A 26306-nucleotide genomic window follows, 5' to 3' on the forward strand; every position below is an offset into this window, starting at 1 on the left:
TTTGGCTGCTGCATCTGCTGATTTGTATTTGCTTTCGAGAACGTCAGTACATGAGACATAAAACAGAGTGCTGAGCAAGAGATAAGTCACGTTTATTTCAGGGCAGATATCACCTTGCATTCTTGTGAGGGAACACTACGAAGTCAGAATTAGCAAGCGTTGTGCTAAGCAAACAGATTAATTTTCAGTGAGCAGTGAACAGTGTTGGTAATTTCATACAGCTATTTTTTAAATGTTTTTAGTAGAGCAGTAATTTCTTTTTGTGGTTATTCCAAGTCAAACATTGAACTACATATCACGTAACGTTCATATGTACTTCGGTACTGAGTTTCAGTTATGTAGTTTTCATTGAACACATAGATTGTTTCTTTTCGCATTTAATTAGATGCATTTTCATTATTTAAAATTCTGTATTTCATTAAGTTTAAAGTTTTGTTTCACAACATTGTTCAGATGTACAGCACAGGGCCAACCAGCAGTCGAACACGATATCTAAAGTATACGTTACACGAGGAGAAAGTTTTGGGAAACAATATAATCAATATTCACACATATAGACAATTTTTCAAAGAAAGCTTACACATGTTCACGTTCCATTTTACAAACGTTGCTCTGTATGACGATCGCGTGCATCTACGACAGCCTGAAGTTGCACTAAAGATTCCTCTACCACTGCCCGAAACGTCTCAGGTGCAATGTTGACTACCGCCCTCGGTATGGTCATTTTCACCCTCCAAAGTGCGTTAGTGCCCGATTGATGAACACTGTCCTTCAGGTTGCCTCACAGCCAGAAATCACACGGGTACAAATCTAGTGACCTTGTTCGCCACGCAGTTTGGAACGATCGCCCAATGATTCCCTTTTCTCCAAATGTGTTAACAGAGTAACCGAGTGACATCTCGATCAGTGTAAGGTAGAACTCCATCGTGCATCAGAACATTTGAGTCCAAAGCACCTCTCTCACGGAGAGCAGGGATCACGTATTGGCGAAGCAGCAGCAACGTGTGACAGTTACACTGCATGTCTTTGGTCCTCGGGGTCCGAGCTTCCCTCCCCCCCCCTCCACCCCCCCCCCCCAAAAAAAAAAGAAACAGATGGTCCAGTCCCGCCGCCTAACAAGAAATCTCGATGGTAACACAACTAATAACGCAAATCGTGCAACACATAGTCTGAATATCATTCTTATAAAGCTGGCCAAACAACAGTAAATAGATTTCCGTCTACACTGGCTCAAGTAGAGAAAATTTAATTACAACAACTCTACAACATATACGAAAGTTAACAGAAAATTTATTAAATAAGAAAACAACTATTTTGTTTGCATTTCACAAAGTTGTTTGATTTCCGTGTGAAGTGTCATCGTACTTTCTCCAGGCATAGTTCTTCCTCGTTTGGAACACATTTGCAATTATATAAACGACACCACTTAATTCAGATCTTGCACTCGCCCTAGCCTCACAAAACACAACATCGTTAGACGCCTACTGATCCCAAGAGCGGGTCATTCTCGCCTTTACGGTGCTACGCTACAACATCAAGATCGTGCACTCAAGTTCCATGCTGCGTCACGGCTTTAAAGTGCTGCACGCATGAGGGAACTAGTGGACGAGCAGGAAGCGACCGCAGCGCTGCAGTTCTCAGAATCGTCGTGCATGCAGATCTGGAACGGGACGGAAGGAAGCCAGTATGGCACTGACGTAACAACGGCGACTTGATTTCTAATGTCGGCAACCCTCAACAGTGCACTTTTACTCGCTTCGTTTCTGATCTGGTGGTCTAAACGTAACGTTTTGTCGACAGTCTTGCGTGATCATGCCAGATTTGTCAAACAGAAGTTTGACAGTATTGCATGAACTGAATCAAGTTTCACAGAGCCACAGAGGACTGATATGCTGTAACATCGTGTACACGTAAGACTGTCGACAAGTCTGCAAGTCTGTGCATGTGGACGCACGTCAGTCTTATTGTTGAAAATTAGCTTCACTGCCGATCTACTCACGATGACGCTAGAGGTTCGAACTGTTATTTTAGTGTGTACAGTGGCGAAAGACAATGGCATACTTACGGCAGTGGACACACGGATTTTTGGCTCTGAGCACTATGGGACTTAACATCTATGGTCATCAATCCCCTAGAACTTAGAACTACTTAAACCTAACTAACCTAAGGACAGCACACAACACCCAGCCATCACGAGGCAGAGAAAATCCCTGACCCCGCCGGGAATCGAACCCGGGAACCCGGGCGTGGGAAGCGAGAACGCTACCGCACGACCACGAGATGCGGGCTCACACGGATTTTTCACGAACTTCATACAGCTGCCATCAGTCTTGCATGATCAAGCAAAAAAACTTTACTTGTAGACCAAGTTGAAAGTAGATAACTGTCAGTAGATATAAAATACGTTTTTTATTTTTAATCTGTGACACCACGGCAAGTGCAATATACGTAGAAAACGTCCTCTACAGATGAATAATACACTACTCGCCATTAAAATTCCTACACCACGAAGATGACGTGCTACAGACGCGAAATTTAACCGACAGGAAGAAGATGCCGTGATGTGCAAATGATTAGGTTTTCAGAGCATTCACACAAGGTTGGGGCGACACCTACAACGTGCTGACACGAGGAAAGTTTCCAATCGATTTCTCATACACAAACAGCAGCTGACCGGCGTTGCCTGGTGAAACGTTGTTGTGATGCCTCGTGTAAGGTGGAGAAATGCGTACCATCACGTTTCCGACTTTGATAAAGGTCGGATTGTAGCCTATCGCGATTGCGGTTTATCTTATCGTGACATTGCTGCTCGCGTTGGTCGAGTTCCAATGACTGTTAGCGGAATATGGAATCGGTGGGTTCAGGAGGGTAATACGGAGCGCCGTGCTGGATCCCAACGGCCTCGAATCACTAGCAGTCGAGATGATAGGCATCCTATCCGCATGGCTGTAACGGATCGTGCAGCCACGTCTCGATCCCTGAGTCAACAGATGGGGACGTTTGCAAGACAACAACCATCTGCACGAACAGTTCGACGTCGTTTGAAGCAGTATGGACTATTAGCTCGGAGACCATGGCTGCGGTTACCCTTGACACTGCATCACAGACAGGAGCGCCTGCGATGGTGTACTCAACAACGAACCTGGGTGCACGAATGCAAAACGTCATTTTTTTCGAATGAATCCAGGTTCTGTTTACAGCATCATGATGGTCGCATCAGTGTTTGGCGACATTGCGGTGAACGTACATTGGAAGCGTGTACTCGTGATCGCCATGCTGGCGTATCACCCGGCGTGGTGGCATGGGGTGCCATTGGTTACACGTCTCGGTCACCTCTTGTTCGCATTGACGGCACTTTGAACAGTGGACGTTACATTTCAGATGTGTTACGACCGTGGCTCTACCCTTCATTCGATCCCTGCGAAACCCTACATTTCAGCAGGATAATGCACGAGCGCATGTTGCAGGTCCTGTATGGGCCTTTCTGGATACAGAAAATGTTCGACTGCTGCCCTGGCCAGCACATTCTCCAGATCTCTTACCAACTGAAGACGTCTGGTCAATGGTGGCCGAGAAACTGGCTCGTCACAATGCGCCAGTCACTACTCTTGATGAACTGTGGTATGGTGTTGAAGCTGCAGGGGCAGCTGTACCTGTACACGCCATCCAAGCTCTGTGTGCAAGCGTATCAAGGCCATTATTACGACCAGAGGTGGTTGTTCTGGGCACTGATTTCTCGGGATCCATACACCCAAATTGCGTGAAAATGTAATCACATGTCAGTTCTAGTATATTTGTCCAATGAATACCCGTTTATCATCTGCATTTCTTCTTGTTGTAGCAATTTTAATGGCCAGTAGTATAGTACCAGTAGCGTCAGTGTATTCTATCGATCACACACACGTGTTTGTACGTGTTGCAGGCGGGCGGCGTGGAGATGACGTGGGTGGTGGCGGACCACGTGGCCGCGGCGGGCAGCCACGAGCTGAGCGTGACCAAGGGCCAGCAGGTGGAGGTGGTGGAGGCGGCGGGCGCCGACTGGTGCCTGGTGCGGATGCCGAGCGCGGGCGTCGACTCGCCGCCCGAGGGCCTGGTGCCGCTCGCCGTGCTCAAGCAGCCGCCCGCCGCCGCCAAGACCACGTCCCCGCAGCGCAAGCCCGCCCCAGACCACGACTCTGGTGAGTACCCGTACTGCTCTATGTCTTGCCCATCGCGCGGACGCTGAATTTGCTTGCACACCACGTCGTCAACGAGCAGAAGCAGGCCATTTACTGTATGGCTTGAAGCGACCATCCCAGCTCGCTGTCCAGACCGCTGCGAGGCGGTATGCTTAGTTCGTCCTGGCCTCAAGCTTGAGTACAGTAATGGCGGCGAAACACGATTAAAATTAACTCTCTATAGCATGACTTTTTTTTAGGTAACCAAAAATACTCTGAAGAGCCAAAGAAACTGGTACACCTGCCTAGTATCTCGTAGGGCCCAAGCAAGCACGCAGAAGTGCCGCAACACTACGTGGCATGGACTCGATTAATGTCTGAAGTAGTGCTGCAGGAACTTGACACCATGAATCCTGCAGGACTGTCCATAAATCCGTAAGAGTACTAGGAGATGGAGATCTCTTCTGAACAGCACGTTGCAAGGCGTCCCAGATATGGTCAATAATGTTCATGTCTGGGGATTTCGGTGGCCAGTGGAAGTGTTTAAACTCAGAAGAGTGCTCCTGGAGACACTCTGTAGCAATTCGGGACGTGTGGGGTGACGCATCGTCCTGCTGGAATTGCCCAAGTCCGTCGGAATGCACAATGGGCATGAATGGATACAGGTGATCAGACAGGATGCATACGCACGTGTCACCTATCACAGTCGTATCTATACGCATCAGAGGTCTTGTATCACTCCAACTATACACGCCCTATACCATTACAGGGCCTCCACCAGCTTGAACAGTCCCCAGCTAACATGCAGAGTCCATGGATTCACGAGGTTGTCTCCATACCTGTACATGTCCATCCGCTCGATGCAATTTGAAACGAGACTCGTCCGGCCGGGCAACATGTTCCCTGTCATAAACAGTCCAATGTCGGTGCTGACGGGCCCACGGGAGGCTCAGATGTTCAAATGTGTGTGAATTTCTAAGGGTCCAAACTGCTGAGGTCATCGGTCGCTAGACTTGCGCACTGCTTAAACTAACTTAAGCTAAGGACAACACACACACACACACACACACACACACACACACACACACACACACACACACACACACACACACACACACATGCCCGAGGGAGGATTCAAACCTCCAGCGGGACAGGCCGCGCAATCCGTGTCATGGCGCCTCAAACCGCGCGGCCACTCCGCGCGGCCAAGGCGAAGCGTAAAGCTTTGGGTCGTGCAGTCATCAATGGTACACGAGTGAGCCTTCGGCAACAGAGGGTTAAGGACAAGACGTGACAGCACGACTTACTTTTACAGGGGTCGACTACGGACGCGGATAAATGGTTCCATAGCGACCCTACAGACGCACTTAAAGTGAGGCTTAAACATTTAATAAATTAGGAGGTAGTGAATGGTGTAAGAGCTGTTGCCACAGAGAAAAACTGAAAACGTTGGTTAGGGGACTGGCTCGCTCAGTAAGGAACAATAACAAAAAAAAAAAAAAAAAAAACAGAACGTAGATACCAACCATGTAAAATGATGGTGTCACACAGATTGTGCCTAGTTACGGGACGCAGCAATAGGACGTCCACGATTACCTTAATTGTGGCGTAGAGAAGTGGTCCGGATTCGGTCGTAATTTCAAGTTCCCATCTTAACGATTCCGGCATTCTCGTCAAGTGATATAGGAAAACAAGATAAGGCCAAAATCACAATTGTCCGATGGTAATTTGAACCTTCCTTCTAATACGACTGCAACGTCTGAATTAGTGCGCCGACTCGCTCGGCAGGAAGCATATGATGAAGCACTCTTACGACGTATTATTGTCAATTACAATGCTCTCGATGACGAGAAATTACAGTAGGCGCGCACAAAAACAACCATTCTGCAAAGCGCTGGATGTCTATCGAACCTCAGCATCGACAGTCGCTAGTACACAGTAGTGTCTTGATCATTTTTTGTTTTTTGTTTTTTAATTTCATACTCATGACGTTGTACGGAAACATAAGACTCTTTGGTATAAAAATACGTAAAGAAGCCATAGACGAAATACAAAACGAAAATCAGACAACAAACAACAGTGTTCAATAAAATAACGGAAGAACATAACCTCAAACACGGTATTCAAATGATAACATACACAAAATATTATACTCTACATGAAAACCGAGTCGCCTAAGCAAAACTTAGTACCCACTAGAACAGTTGTTCCCGTCCGAGTGGTGAGTACCCCATGAGGTGTAAAATAAAACTTTGTTGTTTTGGGGGGAAGAGACCAAACTGCGAGGTCATCGGTCTCATCGGATTAGGGAAGGATGGGGAAGGAAGTCAGCCGTGCCCTTTCAAAGGAACCATTCCAGAATTTGCCTGGAGCGATTTAGGGAAATCACGTAAAACCTAAATCAGGATGGCCGGACGCGGGATTGAACCGTCGTCCTCCCGAATGCGAGTCCAGTGTGCTAACCACTGCGCCACCTCGCTCGGTTAATAAAACTTTCTAAGAGATAAAAACAAATGGTGCAATTGTGTTATAGTCATGTTGTTGTTGTGGTCTTCAGTCCTGAGACTGGTTTGATGCAGCTCTCCATGCTACTCTATCCTGTGCAAGCCCCTTCATCTCCCCGTACCTACTGCAACCTACATCCTTCTGAATCTGCTTAGTGTCTCCCTCTACGATTTTTACCCTCCACGCTGCCCTCCAATGCTAAATTTGTGATCCCTTGATGCCTTAAAACATGTCCTACCAACCGATCCCTTCTTCTAGTCAAGTTGTGCCACAAACTTCTCTTCTCCCCAATCCTATTCAATACCTCCTCATTAGTTACGTGATCTACCCACCTTATCTTCAGCATTCTTCTGTAGCACCACATTTCGAAAGCTTCTATTCTCTTCTTGTCCATACTAGTTATCGTCCATGTTTCACTTCCATACATGGCTACACTCCATACAAATACTTTCAGAAACGACTTTCTGACACTTAAATCTATACTGGATGTTAACAAATTTCTCTTCTTCAGAAACGCTTTCCTTGCCATTGCCAGCCTACATTTTATATCCTCTCTACTTCGACCATCATCAGTTATTTTACTCCCTAAATAGCAAAACTCCTTTACTACTTTAAGTGTCTCATTTCCTAATCTAATTCCCTCAGCATCACCCGATTTAATTTGACTACATTCCATTATCCTCGTTTTGCTTTTGTTGATGTTCATCTTATATCCTCCTTTCAAGACACTGTCCATTCCGTTCAACTGCTCTTCCAAGTCCTTTGCCGTGTCTGACAGAATTACAATGTCATCGGCGAACCTCAAAGTTTTTACTTCTTCTCCATGAATTTTAATACCTACTCCGAATTTTTCTTTTGTTTCCTTTACTGCTTGCTCAATATACAGATTGAATAACATCGGGGAGAGGCTATAACCCTGTCTCACTCCTTTCCCAACCACTGCTTCCCTTTCATGCCTCTCGACTCTTATAACTGCCATCTGGTTTCTGTACAAATCGTAAATAGCCTTTCGCTCCCTGTATTTTACCCCTGCCACCTTTAGAATGTGAAAGAGAGTATTCCAGTCAACATTGTCAAAAGCTTTCTCTAAGTCTACAAATGCTAGAAACGTAGGTTTGCCTTTTCTTAATCTTTCTTCTAAGATAAGTCGTAAAGTTAGTATTGCCTCACGTGTTCCAACATTTCTACGGAATCCAAACTGATCTTCCCCGAGGTCCGCTTCTACCAGTTTTTCCATTCGTCTGTAAAGAATTCGCCTTAGTATTTTGCAGCTGTGACTTATTAAACTGATAGTTCGGTAATTTTCACATCTGTCAACACCTGCTTTCTTTGGGATTGGAATTATTATATTCTTCTTGAAGTCTGAGGGTATTTCACCTGTCTCATACATCTTGCTCACCAGATGGTAGAGTTTTGTCAGGACTGGCTCTCCCAAGGCCGTCAGTAGTTCTAATGGAATGTTGTCTACTCCCGGGACCTTGTTTCGACTCAGGTCTTTCAGTGCTCTGTCAAACTCTTCACACAGTATCGTATCTCCCATTTCATCTTCATCTACATCCTTTTCCATTTCCATAATATTGTCGTCAAGTACATCGCCCTTGTATAAACCCTCTATATACTCCTTCCACCTTTCTGCCTTCCCTTCTTTGCTTAGAACTGGGTTGCCATCTGAGCTCTTGATATTCATACAAGTGGTTCTCTTCTCTCCAAAGGTCTCTTTAATTTTCCTGTAGGCAGTATCTATCTTAACCCTAGTGAGACAAGCCTCTACATCCTTACATTTGTCCTCTAGCCATCCCTGCTTAGCCATTTTGCACTTCCTGTCGATCTCATTTTTGAGACCTTTGTATTCCTTTTTGCCTGCTTCATTTACTGCATTTTTATATTTTCTCCTTTCATCAATTAAATTCAATATTTTTTCTGTTACCCAAGGATTTCTATTAGCCCTCGTCTTTTTACCTACTTGATCGTCTGCTGCTTTCACTACTTCATCCCTCAGAGCTACCCATTCTTCTTCTACTGTATTTCTTTCCCCCATTCCTGTCAATTGTTCGCTTATGCTCTCCCTGAAACTCTCTACAACCTCTCGTTCTTTCAGTTTATCCAGGTCCCATTCCTTAAATTCCCACCTTTTTGCAGTTTCTTCAGTTTCAATCTGCAGTTCATAACCAAGAGATTGTGGTCAGAATCCATATCTGCCCCTGGAAATGTCTTACAATTTAAAACCTGGTTCCTAAATCTCTGTCTTACCATTATATAATCTATCTGAAACCTTTTAGTATCTCCAGGATTCTTCCAGGTATACAACCTTCTTTTATGATTCTTGAACCAAGTGTTAGCTGTGATTAAGTTATGCTCTGTGCAAAATTCTACAAGTCGGCTTTCTCTTTCATTTCTTCCCCCCAATCCATATTCACCTACTATGTTTCCTTCTCTCCCTTTTCCTACTGACGAATTCCAGTCACTCATGACTATTAAATTTTCGTCTCCCTTCACTACCTGAATAATTTCTTTTATCTCGTCATACATTTCATCAATTTCTTCATCATCTGCAGAGCTAGTTGGCATATAAACTTGTACTACTGTAGTAGGCATGGGCTTTGTGTCTATCTTGGTCACAATAATGCGTTCACTATGCTGTTTGTAGTAGCTAACCCGCACTCCTATTTTTTTATTCATTATTAAACCTACTCCTGCATTACCTCTATTTGATTTTGTATTTATAACCCTATAATCACCTGACCAAAAGTCTTGTTCCTCCTGCCACCGAACTTCAATAATTCCCACTATATCTAACTTTAACCTATCCATTTCCCTTTTTAAATTTTCTAACCTACCTGCCCGATTAAGTGATCTAACATTCCACGCTCCGATCCGTAGAACGCCAGTTTTCTTTCTCCTGATAACGACGTCCTCTTGAGTAGTCCCCGCCCGGAGATCCGAATGGGGGACTATTTTACCTCCGGAATATTTTACCCAAGAGGACGCAATCATCATTTAATCATACAGTAAAGCTGCATTATTTAAAAATTATTTTAAAAATTATTTTAAAAATTATTTTAAAAATTATTTTAAAAAATTATTACTGTTCTCAGTATTTAATGAAACTGTAATATATAAGTTACCAATAATTACATTTTTTGTTTCAAATACAAGCATTAACACGCGAGACAGTGTGGTGGAGCACTGTGAACGGAATATCTTAACATCTTCCTCACATTGTCCGCCCACTACACACGTACTTCTTGCTTTGTACCACCTATCTATGACAATAAAATTAAGACATATCACATATGCATAAATATCTCAAGAATATTCCTTCCTTGAGCTGTAGATACTTCCCCCAATAGATCAGATGCACTTCGCAACAAAAAAAGGACCAAAATTGAGAAGACAACAGTAGTTATGTAATAGCTTCTACACTGCTTTAGTGCCTACACTCTATTATTATTATTGTTATTATTGGTAGAAGTAGGTAGATAAAAAGGATTAGCAGCCTGGCATGGCAGAAATATCAACTGCAATAGTCAAGTGATGGTCAAACAATAAGTATAGTGCATACTTTTGGAATTGGCTGACTTTATGTAAGGAGGGGACGGGGGAGGGTGGGGGATGGCGAAGAAAGTGCCACTAGAGAGAGAGGAGTGGTACATGGGAAGTATGTTTGTAACTAGTGTACAGTTTAGCTTTATTTTCTGAGAAGGAGTTCCTAGTAGCACTTCCGATTCGCCGAGAAAAGCGTTGTTAGAAATAATCAGTATCAATTGTCTCATTGAATCGTAAATACGTGATTTAATAAAACAGCTACAAAAACTAAGTATGATTTGTCATTCGTTATTTAAAAAATAAAATGTTCCAAGAAACTTCGTTTTCATTCTAAAGTATAGTTACGCACTAATGATGATGTTGGCCTGGGTAATGAGGAGGGGGGGGAGGCATTAGTTAATATCTGGTTGCACTCAGGGGTAATAGTCTCAAAAAAGTGGGAAACCGCTGGACTAGAAGGTGGCAGCATAGCTCGTGAAGATGGTAACACATAGCTTGTGGGTATGCTTCGTATTTCGTGCACGGCTGAATTATTTATTTTCATACGCCAGCTATGAAGAGACGTTTGAAACCTGTTGTGACAATGAAATAAAAAGAATTGATGTGAAGGCATTTCCATGTGTTATTGACTGCCGAACTACAATGGTTGCTTGACTCTATAGGGAATTCATTTCTTGCATCATTAATATACCCGTGCGTCCTTTCGTGCATGAAGTCGTATTCTGTTTCTCAAAAAATGGCTCTGAGCACTATGGGACTCAACTGCTGAGGTCATTAGTCCCCTAGAACTTAGAACTAGTTAAACCTAACTAACCTAAGGACATCACAAACATCCATGCCCGAGGCAGGATTCGAACCTGCGACCGCAGCGGTCTTGCGGTTCCAGGCTGCAGCGCCTTTAACCGCACGGCCACTTCGGCCGGCTTCTGTTTCTCTCTCGAATATTCTCGGGCAGGAAAAACCATTCACATCCGCCGATTCAGAATTCTCGGAGAGCGAAGCCGTCAGTTAGCCAAGCAGTGACTAACGTTGTTTTGTGCGTGACGCGACAGCAGACTATTATTAGGCTGGCGTGGGTGTCTATCGACAGAAGGCCTAATTGGAGTGTGAAAGAGCCACCGTTGTAATACCACTCAGAACTAGCGTGGCAGCAATCATTCCGCACTTGCTTTACACTCTTCGAGTATGTGACGTACTGCAGAAATGTAGCTGGATATCATCTGTCCGGGCCTGCAGTAAACACCTATTGGGAACGCGGATCATTAGGTAGTTCGCTCTGCGTAACAGCGTAGAACCTCGTAGTGCGTCAGACGCGTCGGTGGGTTGATACAGCTAGCGTGATGTATTGGCACGGATTCCGGGAAGTATTGCTGAGGTGTGTTGTGGAAAAAGAGGCAAGGAGTGGATGCGTCATGCGCCGTGGTGGGTGTGGCGTGGGGCAGGACAGGAAGAGACTGCCAGCCCAGCTCAGCGCCGTGTTTACCCCAAACACTTGCCGGAGCCGCTGTCCGGCACCGACTGGGATGACGCATGCGGCACACGCGTCGTTCCGCCCACGCCCAGCCCTCTGCTCCAGGTGTCTCGCCTCACGTTCGTTCCCGCTTTGCCTCCCTCCCTTCAGCTCCCGCCCCGCCCTTCCTACATCCACATCTACATCTGCTTCTACATCGTTACTCCGCGAGACACCGTACACTGGAGCAAAATCAGTGGTTTAAATCTCCGTACATCAATCCACATTTAATTTGTCCCTAATTTCCCCAAGCCTCTAAAGACGAGTGCCTGGATGGTTACTTTGAAAGGGCACGGCTGATCTTGCGTTCTGAGCTTGTGCTCTGTCTCTAATAACAACGTTGTGGACAGATCGTTAAATCCCAATCCCCCTTCCATTTTTTTCTGCCATATTTGTAAGTCGAAGTTCTCCAACTGTATTCGAAACGAAAGAGTGTCTAATCAGTCATAATGGTCTTTGTGTGACACTATTTTATTTTTACTTTATGTGTCTGCGCTATCCGCTTCCAGATCACTTTCTCGGCGCAGGTGTCTTTAAAGTAAATTCAAGAGTGAAAATGGCAAACATTCTTAGTGTCAAATCTCACATTTGTCATTAGAATCAAAAAACACTGTATCTCTTTCTGCGCGTAATTTATTTGTACCCAAAAAAATAAGAAGGTATTCTGATACCACTGAATAAAGCTGATCTCCCCCCCCTCACTGCAAAAAATAATGAAATAATATTATGAACATTCTACGTGCCGTACCAGGCAAGTGATTACTACTAAGGGCCAATAAGGACGTTTCTTCTTTGCCACAGGAGCACTGCATAGTTCACAAATGTCACGGGATAGCAAACCATCACTTGGTGCACTAATTAAAAAATTGTTCTCTTGAGGTACAATGTTCAATATTTAAATGAATCAGTCCATCAGAACTTTAACTATCACATTCGTCCTTTGTTGTGATGTCGATTTCTGTAGCTCAGGAGAGCTCCTGCTAGCTCGAAACTATATTGACCTCTGCGTGAAGGCGTTGCTTTGCTGAGAGTGGAGGCGTGGTTCTTAGGAGCGCCTACCAGACGTTGCGGGTTGCAGCGAACCGTCGCTAATGTCTGTGGTATTGATTCGCATTGCCAACTGTGGTGTGGAAACGCGATGTCAGTACGATACCATATAACACTGAAGCGCCAAAGAAACGGGTATAGGCGTGCGTATTAAAATACAGTGATATGTAAACAGGCAGAATACGGCGCAGCGGTCGGCGACGCCTACATAAAACAAGTGTCTGGCGCAGTTGTTAGATCGGTTACTGCTGCTACAGTGGCAGATTATCAAGATTTAAGTGAGTTTGAATGCGTTGTTATAGTCGGCGCACAAGCGATGGGACACAGCATCTCCGAGGTAGCCAGGAAGTGGGGATTCTCTCGTACCACCATTTCACGAGTGTACTGTGAATATCAGGAATCGGGTAAAACATCAAATCTCCGACATCGTTGCACCCGGAAAAAAATCATCCAGGAACGGGACCAACTACGACTAAACAGAATCGTTCAACCTGACAAAAGTGCAACCCTTCCGCGAATTGCTGAAGATTTCAATGCTGGGCCATCAACAAGTTCAGCGTGCGAACCATTCAACGAAACGTCATCGATATGCACTTTCGGAGTCGAAGGCCCACTCGTGTACCCATGATGACTGCGCCACACAAAGCTTTACGCTTCGCTGGGCCCGTCGACACCGACATTGGGCTGTTGATGACTGGAGACATGTTACCTGGTCGGACGAGTCTCGTTTCAATGTGTATCGAGCGGATGGAGACAACCGCATGAACGCATGGACCCTGCATGTCAGCAGGGGACTGTTCAAGCTGGAGGAGGCTCTGTAATGGTGTGCGGCGTGTGCAGTTGGAGTGGGGCGTGTGTTGATACGTCTAAATACGACTCTTTTGACAGGTGAGCATCCTGTTTCATCAACTGTATCCATTCATGTCCATTGTGCACTCCGACGTAGTTTGGCAATTTCAGCACGACAATGCGACACCCAACACGTTCAGAGTTGTTACAGAGTGGCTCCAGGAACACTCTTCTGAATTTAAAGACTTCGCCTGGGTACCAAAAGTTCCCAGACATGGTTATTATTGAGCACATTTGGGATGCCTTGCAACGTGCTGTTCGGAAGAGATTCCACCTCCTAGTACTCTTACGGATTTATGCACAGCCCTGCAGGATTCATGGAGTCAAGCCCCTCCAGCACTACTTGAGACATTACTCGAGTCCATGCCAGTCGTCTTGCGGCACTTCTGCGTGCTCGCGGGGGCCCTACAGGATAATAGGCAGGTGTACCTGTTTTCTTGGCTCTTCTCTGTACTTTGTCACTTGTAGACGTTTTAGGGAGTGAAAATGACGAAACCTGACGGTAAGTCCCACAGAGAGAGTTTCCTCACTTACCCAGGTGCGACTGTGCTTACGTATCAGCAAATTTCATCACAGCGTTGCCAGCACAAACCGGAGTACGTTTGACGTAATTTGGCAACACCGTCGTCCGGACGTGGTAACGGCTACTTAAAAGCAGCGTACGTCGATACTTAGGTAATGAGTCAGCAGCCGCTGTGTAAATTATTTGGTGTTGTTGTTTGCGTATTGAGGACACGGGCGGCTGAGGTGATGTTTGCTATGGGCAGGCGACCTCGCGAGCAATCGGCCGTCGGCGCGGCCAGACCCGCTCACCCCGTGTGACGCCAGGTGAAAGCTCGTGGCGCCTGGAATTAAATTATGTGCGTCGGTCACAGATGTTTACGGCGCCGTAAAGTCAGTGGGCGCGCTTAATTACGCGGCCAGGCGGTCTGGTCACCAGCAGTCGCAGCGCTAGACAGACAGACAGAGAGCGACTTCTGTACACGATATCCTGCCCCGACAAGGGGCGCGTGACCCTGTCAGCTCACCTTCTTCGGAATGCCCACACCTCGTTCTCTGCTGCACAAACTTCGTTATATACAGGCTGCTCAGAACCAGTCTGTGAACCTTGTAAGGGTGCTGCAGGACAGGTCGTGCTGAAAAATAATTGTTAAGGAAAAATCTGATCCGTTGCGCTGTTTCCGACTTAATTAGTAATGAACTTAGCCAGTCAGGCCGCAGCGCTCACAGATTCAAGAGATCCTCCATATCCAGTTGTCATTTCATAGCAGAGATGATATCGCATGAGAGGCGTAAATGATAGTGCATGAGAGTGCTCAGTCTTTCGCTCGGGTTCGCTCTTTACTAGCATCCCATGTCCAGTTTTTGTATTGCTCTCTTGTTCGGTCTTAGGAAACCAAATGGAAAACACCTTTGGCGACACCGTCTATGAATGGGCGGCTTGCCGCAACATATCGAATTTCTTCTTAACCTACCCTTGAATATACCTTAGAGCTTTTCAGACTGTTTCTGACCACCCTGTGTATATCTAGTTTGTGATCAGTAGTCATCACCCGACATTCTGATTGGTATTCATCATCTGAGTATATGCACTCTCTGATCAAATGTATCCGGACACTTGGTTATACGATCGCAGGTTCGAATCCTGCCTCGGGCATGGGTGTGTGTGATGTCCTTAGGTTAGTTAGGTTTAAGTAGTTCTAAGTTCTAGAGGACGGATGACCACAGCAGTTAAGTCCCATAGTGCTGAGAGCCATTTTTGAACTTGGTAATAGTGGACACAAATGTGGGGTGTATCCACTCTTCACATAATGACGGCTGGAACTGTACTGGGGACACTTTCAGTGAGGTGTCTGAATGTCTGAGGAAGAATGGCCGCCCATTCTTCCTCACCAGGAGCCGAAATCAGAGAGGGTAGTGATGCTGGACGCTGGGGAACTGGAGCGAAGTCGACGTTGTAACTTGTCCCAAAAGTGTTTCTTTTGGGTTCTGGTCAGGACTGTGGACAGACCAGTCCCTATCAGGAATGTTATAGTCCACAAGACATTTTCTGACATTTGCTTCTTTATGAAAAGGTACAGTATCATGCTGGTACAGTCTTCGTCACGGAGCTGTTCCTGTACTATACCCAGTACACAGTACTGTAGAATATGTTCAAATCCATCCCCAATTAGCGTTTTCATAAGCGCAAAGGGGGAACCATATTGCAAACACGAAGAACACCCCTATACGGTAACACTACCTCCTCCGTAATTCACTCATTTACCGCTGGCACTGTGATTTCCCTAAACCGCTTCAGGCAATTGTCGGGATGGTTCCTTTAAAAGGGCACTTCCTTCCCCGTCCTTTCCTAATCCGATGGGCCTGATGACCTCGCTGTTTGGTCTTCACCATATCAACCAACCAACCGACCACTACACATGACGACAGGTAACGTTGTCCAGGCATTCGCCAAACCTAAACTCTTCCATCGGATTGCCACAAGGAGAAGCGTGATTCAGCATACCAAATCGCTCCTTCCTGGTTATACACTATCCAGTAGCCTCGAATTTTACAACAGCTCAGTCGTCATTTAGCACTGACGACAGAAATTAGGGTTGTATGAGGAGCTGCTCGGCCATTTTATGCCCGTATCTTTAACTTCTAACGCTCAGTCTCGTACTATTAAGAGTGCTGGTAGCACCTTGGGATTCACGAATGATTTCTTCCCCTGATGTAATGCGATATTTTCCAAGCACCCTTCTTAGTGCGCTACATCAGGTGTGCCTGATCTTGGTTTAGCTGTGTATGTTCTTTTGGGTTTCCATTTCACAATCACATCATTTAGCGGTAGGGTTGGTCAGCTTTAGAAGAGTTGTTACATACGGGTGTCTGGATACTTCTGCTCAGATTGTGTGTACAATCTGATGCGTAGTAGTCCATCCTACAGTACACTGAATGCACTCACAACACGTAATTTTTCGAAATTAAATTACATTTCAGATCCTAATGCGGTGAAAGGAAAAGTGGGCTTCTTGAAACAAAACAAAAAGCGAGTACTTAAAATTAAACATTTTTTCAGCTGAAACCTCTTCTAACAAAAGACAGAAAAGAAACTGTTGTCAGAACTTGTAAACTCATCGGCTATGGTGTGGTGCAAGTCTCTCTTAATTTGCAATCCGCCTAAATCAGGTACCTCGATGGTTTCTGGCACAACACCTGCGCGACGCAGCACAGGTAATGGATGTCCTTGATCGTTTCCAACGTCACGCCCGCAGGACGTACGAGAAGACAAGAGAATCCTCCTGCCCGCTCGTCCGCCAAATTGACGACAGATTTCCTTCGCCGGCCCATGGCCTTACTTTACAAACGGTAAGGTCACCTTACTACGACCCTGCAGCCTGTGCCAATATCCCTCTAGAGATGACACACCAAGACACTGAAGAAACAAATTAACAGTACTACACGAGGGTAGACACCGCCTTACATCCATTCACCACGAAAAGACTATGCTTAAGTTAGGAAACGCCAAAAACACTTGTTAAATAAACGAATATATCAAGTCAAAAGCGAACGATTCGTTATGCAAGCTTAAGTGCCAGTACAACATGCGTTTCCAGTCTCAGGTATTTGATGAGGACAGACACACGAGAGTCGTCCCTGCCAACCTTCACAGATCAGCCCTTTAGCGGGTGTGCTTGCTAGCAATGCAAACAAGTGTCCGCGAGGCGGTGCGCGGTGCATATTACGCAGCCTGCCCTGGCCCAAGTCGTGTAGCAGGGCCGGGCGTTTACCCGGCTCTCGCCGCCTTTATGCCGTATATGGACTGTAATAGCGCTTTTTAATCCGCGACAGCCACGGTTGTGGTAAACAAAAACAGCGTTTGAGCTTTTTCTCCTCCAAGGCTGGCGCCGGCCGCGATCGCGATCCACATAAATCTCGCTGCGAGATGGCCTCGTGACGCGGGCAAAGAGCTGCGCAGTTACTCCTCCGACGCCCAATATCTTGTAGGCGGCGTCTGTTCGCTCGCGTTAAAGATCAAATCTACTGATCTTGGAGAGGTGCTTAATGGTACCCGTAATTAATTGATTTTACTTTTTTTATGTAGTTGCCCTAATTCCAAGAACTAAATTGCCTGTAATTTACTGTATACAAGTGGATCGATATTAATTAAATTTTTTCGTTATATCAACCTGTTTGGAACACCAGTTGGTCCCCTCTGGAATCGTTGACTGCTTCTGTGTCTAAAGTAGCCAGACACTTATTAACCGAACTGGCGAGTCAGTTCTTACCCTGAAATGTTCGATTATAATCGTTGCAGTTGTTTAAATATAGACCATGTAATAGGTTGAATCGTACATCCGCCCTAACTTTTAGATGGATCAGATTTTAGATATTAACCTCAGTGTTATAAATCTTGCGCTCCGCCACAGTGTGTTCGAAACCAGATCTCTTAAAATATATATGAAAAAGATAATGTCGCCAACATGACGTGAAGTAGCAGGTTTAGGAAAGTGGTAGAACCGTTTCGAAACATACTGTAAAAATAAATGTGCCTAGCCGAAGCTTTATTTCCTCCACATACGCATTTCTATCATAATGAAAGTACAGTAAACGCGCCTGATTCGCCTTAGGGAAGAAGGATGGATGCAAATTCTTTCCTTCTGCCGAATATAGAATTTCTGTCGCGAATGCTGGGTTGGTTCACTCAACAAAGCCACAGCTGATTATTTGTTGCTGTTTTAAAACCGGAGATGAATCGGATAGAACACACAGATCGTCGTTGGCGCATCAAAAAACGTAAACATTTGCATTTTTAAATTATCGATGCTGAAAATGCTAGTTTTGTTTGTGCAATAATACGTAGAAACACACTGGAAACTGTCAGAATAAAATAACTCTGCATGAAAACAATGACTATCTATGTGGTTTGCCGGAATGGTTTATTTGAAAAGGTCTGGACCAGTTGCCTTCCCTAATTTGAATTTGTAATCCGCCCGGAATGACCACGTTATCGATGTAGATTAAACCGAGAAAAAATGACTGGCTGTATGCCCCAGTAGGCTTCGTAATCTCCCTGTTTTGTTGCTACCTGATGTGATGAAACTGGAGGTACACGATTCCCAATTCTTCGAATTTATTGGATAAAAAAATCCTTTGTTGGTCAAGATCTCAATTTATTATTTCTATCGATTACTGGTTCCGGCTAAGTTGTTAGCCCCCTTCAGACCACAGGATAAAAAAAAAGTTCCGTCTACAGTCACCAACCGGTGGGACACTTCGTCACAAATTTTGTGTAAGGTCCATAGCTGAACCGTATTATAGAGCTCCATCAAGGATTATACGCAGAGTGAGATCACAGTTAACAAAATGGTTCAAATGGATCTGAGCACTATGGGACTTAACTGCCATGGTCATCAGTCCCCTAGAACTTAGAACTACTTAAACCTAACTAACCTAAGGACATCACAAACATCCATGCCCGAGGGAGGATTCGAACCTGCGACCGCAGCGGTCGCGCGGTTCCAGACTGTAGCGCCTAGAACCGCTCGGCCACTCCGGCCGGCCACAGTTAACACACTATGTTACTCTAGAGACGTAGCGTCAGAAAACAATGCATAATTTTCGCTTGACGATGTCGTGTAACTCATACAACCGAGCGAAAATATTGGACACATGCCATATGGAATGTTTTAATCGAATTAGTTTATATTACCACCTCCTAAAATATTTACTATTTCGCCTGAAACACATGGTGTATGACGTAGGCAGTAAAATCATATTGCAGTACATTACATCGGATTATGGTATTATAAATCTTCTGAAAAGCGTTCGTGAGAAGGAGGTCGTGATTCTTCGAAAGACAGATTCCTATGCGAGACCACAGAGAATCTCTGTGACAGTCTAGTGCTGAGGGCACTGCTCCGATACAAATCTAGCATCACGCCCTTTAATCCGACCTGGTGAGGGTCCCAAATACTCTAGCAGGAACTAAGAATAGTTTGCACAAGCGCCTTGTACACGGTCTCCTTGGCAGCTGCACTACACTTTCCCCGAATTCTCTCAATAAATCTGCGTCGTCCTTTTGCCCTCCGTACAGCTGGTTTTATATATTCGCCCCACTATACGCCGCTTCGTAACGTTAAGCCCAGACATACACTGTTCAAAGGAATTAGGGGAACACGTGTATCATCGCCCGGTATGCTAAATTTATTTTGATACACGCGGTACCTGTGGTCTTCTTCCATAGGCTGAGATCTTTCGTTATATACAGCAACTAAAGTCATTCGCCATCTGCCGGCTGTGTTATGCATTGCAGTACAGATGACACCTCAGAAGGAAGCGAGTACCGGTGTCCCAATGTTCTATAGAGAGGTAGACTTAAAGTTGCAACGGTAGTCTGTTTGACCCAAGAAGGATGGACATTTTGCCGTATTGCTGCACATGGCAATGTCTCGCCGTCATCGATGGGTTGTGAGCACTGTACAGGGAGACGGATAAGTACACAAGGGGAGTTCGACAAGATCGCCGACGCATTACAACCCCAAGTGAAGACTGATATCTGGCCGTCTCTGCGTTGCGGCGTCGTACGGCTAACACCAGGGTTCTTCAAGAGGATCTCAGAAGCTCCACTGGAGCCGACGTGTAAGATTATATTATAAGGAATAGGTCGTGTTCGAGTACTCTGCTTGACACATCATCATCTCGCAGTTCGCCATCAGTTCTGCCGTCCCGTGTCAACTGGCACCTCGTCACTGGCGAAACGTTTTGTTCACAGACGTGCTCAGATTTCTTCTGACGCACAGTGATGGCCGTGTTCGTGTGTGGAGACGCCGTGGTCAGCGGTAGCTACCAATGTTGTCCAGGAAATCGACAGATTCGGGCAAGGTTTTGTGAGGGTAGAGGACAGCTATACGGATCTTATCGTTGTTCATGGTCGCCTTACCGCCAGGTAGTACATCGAACAGATCCTGCTAGACCATGTAGTGTCTGCTACCATAGGCTGGGGTCCCTGAATTCCTTCTCATGTACGATAATTCCAGGGCCCATGTGGCGGGAGTCACCAGGGATGTTTTCCGGCGAAGCCTGAACATTGAAATAATGGATTGGCCAACGGTGAGCTCTGACCTAAACCCTATCGACGATGTGTAGGGCAAGCTTGAGAGACGCGTTAGTGACCGTCCTGTTCCAGCACACACTCTCCAAGAAATCTGAAGGGCTCTCATTAAAGAAAGGGAACGGATACCACAGTGTGACGTGTGCCGCGACGGTGTCAGAAGGTGATAAACGCTCGTAGAGGATATGCACGTTACTGAAGCTTTCAAAGTTCAATGAACGGCACCCAGAATGATGAATGATGGTTTCCGCTTCGTTTTCTACACCTGTCGGACAAATCAGTTCTTGTTATGGTTCAAATGGCTCTGAGCACTATCGGACTCAACTGCTGAGGTCATTAGTCCCCTAGAACTTAGAACTAGTTAAACCTAACTAACCTAAGGACATCACAAACATCCATGCCCGAGGCAGGATTCGAACCTGCGACCGTAGCGGTCTTGCGGTTCCAGACTGCAGCGCCTTTAACCGCACGGCCACTTCGGCCGGCCAGTTCTTGTTATGTAAGTGGACGTGGATGTAATGATGGTTTGTTGTGTACTCAAATTTTGAAAGATAAAAGTATAAAATGGTAACATACCTGGTCCTCAGTATTCATGAATGGGGTATGACAAGCGCCCAAAGTTACTTTGCCCTAATTGTTTTGAGCAGTGTACGATCGGGCGGGCTGGGCCCAAAGTGTCCTCAAGAAAACTAGAGGTTCTTATTCTACTCGTGCACATTATCTTGCATTTATCCACAGTTCGGAAAACCTGGTATTCGTTATACTGCAGAGATTTTCTAAATTCTCAGTTGTGTACATATTACTGTGTTCTAGTAACTATTAGGCGAATACATACCAAATTTTCTCCTGGAAGAGGATTTCATTTTTCATCGTGGACCACTCAGTTCTGCTGGGAAGAGGCACCACAATTAGTATACTGGCAGACTCATTGGGATTCGATAACGTCATGAAACTGCAGCCGAAACTAGTGGTCCCTCCACGGTTTACCAACTGTAATAGAATGAGGCAATAACTAAAAATAATTATATGCGTGCGATTAAATCACGGTAAATTTCCGAACCACATACTCTACACAGAATCGAAGAAATCTCGAATATTAATTGAACCAATTAATTATTGTGTGACAGAAAAACCTTTTATCCGTGCATTAGTTAATGCAGAAGTTCTCACTGCAACACCAGTTGCAGTTTTGGTCGCACCCCACGCGAATGAATTTGTGTTAAAGGTGCTGTTTATCCACTTACAGCTCTTTCTTTTCATGTAGGAGATAGTAGTGGTCAAAGCTAGAGAAGCCTCTTACAGACCTATGTTCGAAGGGTAATTCTTTCGATGTATGGATCATTTCAGCTGCGTTGATAATTTGCAGTAGTCGAGGCTGTACGATGTCTCTCTGTTGAGGATCCTTGCGTTTGTATTTGTCCGTGTAATTATTCCACTGACGGGTATTGAGGTCAGCCGTAGTAAGATTGCATTTGAAGAGGGGAAATGAATGACGTTCTAAGTGCCAAATATGACATTGTCAGAAGAGTTAAGAATCAATGTACCTCTGTTTGCACGTAACTGAGTTGTATCCAAACAAATGAGAAGGTAATCTGATACCACATGTTAGTCCAAAAATATTCTTGCTGTTATCCCAAGCTGTTGTGTAAAATGGTCCTTGACCGAAACTGATCGCTTATTGAAGAATACTTTTAAGAGCAGCTTACGGGGTCACGCGGTATCATTTCTGAGGTGTGTCAGAGCTATAGAAAAGAGCCAACAGAAAATATCTTGTTGTTCTTCTTGAGTCGTAAAACATTGCTGGAGAATTGATGTTATGTTCGCTCTGTGCCGATTGTTTTCGCCGGGCTCCCATTTTATTTTTTTATTTTTTTTGCAACTGGTCGATAGGCTGTAGGCAGACCCCGGTCAGCATTTCCGTCTGGCCTATGGGGAGTCTACTGTAAACAAGCCGCGCGCACCCTGGGCAGGGCACGCTCTTTACGATCCATTGTTACGCACGATCATCTGATTTACAGCGACTGCTATAGAACGAGCCGTTTTACGTAATGCGCCGTTAGCGCCGAGCCGTTTCCCTCGCTACTGGAGGAGAAATAGCATCGCGTCCGCCGAGTGACCCCTTTCGGTAGAGCCGTGGCGCCGCTCTGGTCCCTGACTAACTGTCGTGTCTGGGCATTCCGGGCCCTTGTCCCATTTCGGGAAAGACGACATCGTCTGGCGCGGCGAACCAGCTCCGGAGACCGGTCGGGGGACTATACTTTTCCTATGTTAAAGCCGAATCAAAAGTTTGACCTAATCTGGAACACTTGTCGCACCAAGGTTATGTTCGTGTCCAATCGCTTTCGCAACAAGGACAATCAGGGGAGAGAAACAAAAGTTTGCCAGGACTGCCAATTAGAAGCGGATTCAGAAGGGATTTGTCTCTCTCTCTCTCTCTCTCTCTCTCTCTCTCTCTCTCTGTCTCTCGCTCTTTGTCTCCCTCTCGCTTTCGGATGGTTGACAGCTTCAGGAAAATTTATTTACAAATTATGACCGAATTCTCCGATTCATTTTAGTCTAACGAAAATAATCAGAGGTTTTGCTTCAGTCATAAATATATGTTTTCGTAGAATGTGTCAAAATGACTACTGTTGTATACCGTAATGATTTGATTTTTGGTGCTCTAACAACATCCGTATTTGCAGACTAAATTATGGGACTTGGGTTCTTCCTGATTACGCCAACAGCAATATCTGCTAATTGCCCAGGCATGTTTCTGCGTATTTATGCCACAATCAGCGGTTCATGTTTTATTCAGCTCTCTGTTTCTCGCTGCAAGAGAGGAACGTGCCTACGAGGACAAGAACAACGCGAAAAAGTATGGCAACCTATATAACCATTTAATAAAGGTCCTTCAAAGCCTCCGCTTCTAGAAACTGAGACTTTAATAAAGCATAATCCACTGATGTTTGCTCCAAAGCATGTTTGGGCAGTAATATGATAATGTTGTTTGCGTAATCAGATGGAACCCAAAAATTATAAATGTTTGTTTATGTATATAGTAACTTTTATCATAGAACGATATTCTGCCAAAAATTGCATGTTTTCTATATAACGCGGAAGCTCTTAATACTGCGAGCCTTGAGGTTTTCCCGGTGCACAGAGTATTCCATCATTCTTCCGGTGTGCATCCTAGACGTAATTACTGCGTCTTTTGTTTTTTCGGCGTATTAACTTACAGTCATTACAGAAAGTGCCCTGTCCGAAAAAAATTATGAAACGCCTCTAATATTGACCATAAATTCCGCATATCGCAACAATATTTTCGACAGATAATTTCACAGGAAGGAACAAGTTTTTTGTTGTATAGTTACATTTCGTAATCTTTTTATCTACACACATAAATGAATTTAATGATTATTTAAATATTTTTCCTCAAATTATTTGTTTTTATAGGCCTTTAAGAGTCGTTAAGGCCTTTTTCACTGGTATGACGCTTGCAAACTTTAGCTGTGAAACACTTCGCAAAAATATCCGGAAAGGCAAGGTTAGGGGCTACGCGAACTTCCACCTCCAGTGCCAGGTAAACAAAGGATAAATACGCTAAGAATGATGTGTTGGCTATCACATTTAGAACATTTCTGTGTTGCTCCAACGAAAAGTTTCGTCGCAGGTAGTAAAAAAATCTTCCATCACTGTAACCCTCTGTCCAAGAGATTCCCAATGGTTTTGTTCAGGCCCGACTAAAGTGGCTTGAAAGTTTTGTCTGTCTGTGTCTCTCTTCTACTGTACAAACATCACTTTTTAGCTGCTATTAGCATATTACCGACAATAATGAACAATTGTTCAGGCTTTCCCGGCGATATGTAGCCGTGTTGAATCATCGGGTCTTATATCGGTTGTTCGCATCGTTCTCGCACGATATTTCGACAGCGTGGCTGGCTGTCTCCTTGAGGGACCACAACCGACAGAAGACCCAATTATTCGACATGTCGACAATGTACAAGGTTGTTGGAACAACAATTTCAAAATCTGTGTACGCAGCCGGCCGGTGTGGCCAAGCGGTTCTAGGCGCTTCAGTCTGGAACCGCGCCACCGCCGCGGTCGCAGGTTCGAATCCTGCCTCGGACATGGATGTGTGTGATGTCCTTAGGTTAGTTAGGTTTAAGTAGTTCTAAGTTCTAGGGGACTGATGACCTCAGATGTTAAATCCCACAGTGCTCAGAGCCATTTCTGTCTACCTAAATGTGGAGTAAAGCACATTACAGCTCAAGCTAATCCTCGACACTAGTAACAGTAACAGGTTAAGTGATTCACGTTTCCAGAATCTGGGTATTATTTATCCTTGAAGTACATAAAAATTCCTGGCCGTGTGTTCCACAGCGACCACTGCGCAGTATTTGCAATCTTGTATTTCTCTCTTGAGTCACTATCAATTCAGTTTTCTTTTTTGAGGCAAATGTATGAAAAATACAGTAACAAAGTAATATAAATTCTGTATATGCAGTGAACAAAGGGTAATAGAAGAGAAGCAGAAACGAGTCTGAACAGTCTTGAGATTAGTTTCAGATGTCATAACAATGGGGGACATGAGAAACGTGAGCATACGAGTGGAGTTGAAGATGTGGAGTTTAGACAAAGTGATAGACGATTATAGAACTAAAATATGGAATCACTGATGCAACTTAGCACCAACGTTTAAAGTCACATGCAACTAGAATTTAGTGGCACGTTCAAATTTTTTAGAAGTTTGTTCTTCAGCACACTATTAACTAGTATGGTAAACGATCCTAGAGACGCCAGGGATGGTCATTACATTTTAAGCATACATAAGCTGTGCAATTTTTTCTGTGTTTAACTGGAGGAAAGTATGATGTTCAAAGTATATATCTTCGGCAAAAGAATTGCCTAAAAATTCTGAAACCCACATGTGAGAAAGACCTGTATAGTGTCTGTAAGCACGTCAAAAAGCTGTTCTTTTTTCTTGAAACCGGCGAAATTTTCGCTTCCAAAAGTTTTCTATTGACAGGCACAAGTTTCGGGCAGCGGAAGTGGCAACACACTGGGCTTTGAAAGGTCGACTGCTTTGAGTCGGACTGTACGTGTTGAAGAAACGTCCGTTTGATATCAGGAGGAGGAGCGAGTGTACGTAGATTCACCAGAAACGGAATTGAACTCGGTGGAGACCATACGAAAGATACGAGTAAACTAAGACAAATATCTGTGTCAGTCCCTTTTATTCTCTTCCACGACACGTTTCAAGGGCGTACACCCTCATCGTGAGATGGATCAGTGGATTACGCTAAAATTTCGTTTGCTAGATTTAGATATTTGGTTTTTTTTTTAACTTCATATCACTAAAAATAAGGTATGATGCGACCATTGTTATCATGGTAGGCCAATGAAACTACACATTTTAAACAATAAAGTAGTTACTTGCAACATATTGCAGGAAAAAGAACTCAGAGGTTCGTTATAAATGTACATTTTCATCGTTAAATGGCATCCATACACGAAACACAGAACAACAACAGTCCAGTGATTGTACTATGCACAAGTACAGTGCCTTGTACGGCAAAGAAATCAAATCAAAGATATAATTTTTTTTGCTTAAAAG

The 26306-nt window shown here is 44.6% G+C and overlaps 1 protein-coding gene across 1 annotated transcript in view; it reads left to right on the forward strand.

Moving 5' to 3' along the window:
• Positions 1-26306, forward strand: part of LOC126480962 (kalirin) — a 1643174-nt gene that overhangs the window by 1216580 nt on the left and 400288 nt on the right. Inside the window, exon 31 of the mRNA XM_050104391.1 lies at positions 3923-4178. Within this exon, the coding sequence (XP_049960348.1) occupies positions 3923-4178 (256 nt within the window). The remainder of the gene's footprint in view (positions 1-3922; positions 4179-26306) is intronic.

The sequence above is a fragment of the Schistocerca serialis genome, chromosome 5 (genome assembly GCF_023864345.2).
Source record: "Schistocerca serialis cubense isolate TAMUIC-IGC-003099 chromosome 5, iqSchSeri2.2, whole genome shotgun sequence".
NCBI lineage: Eukaryota > Metazoa > Arthropoda > Insecta > Orthoptera > Acrididae > Schistocerca > Schistocerca serialis.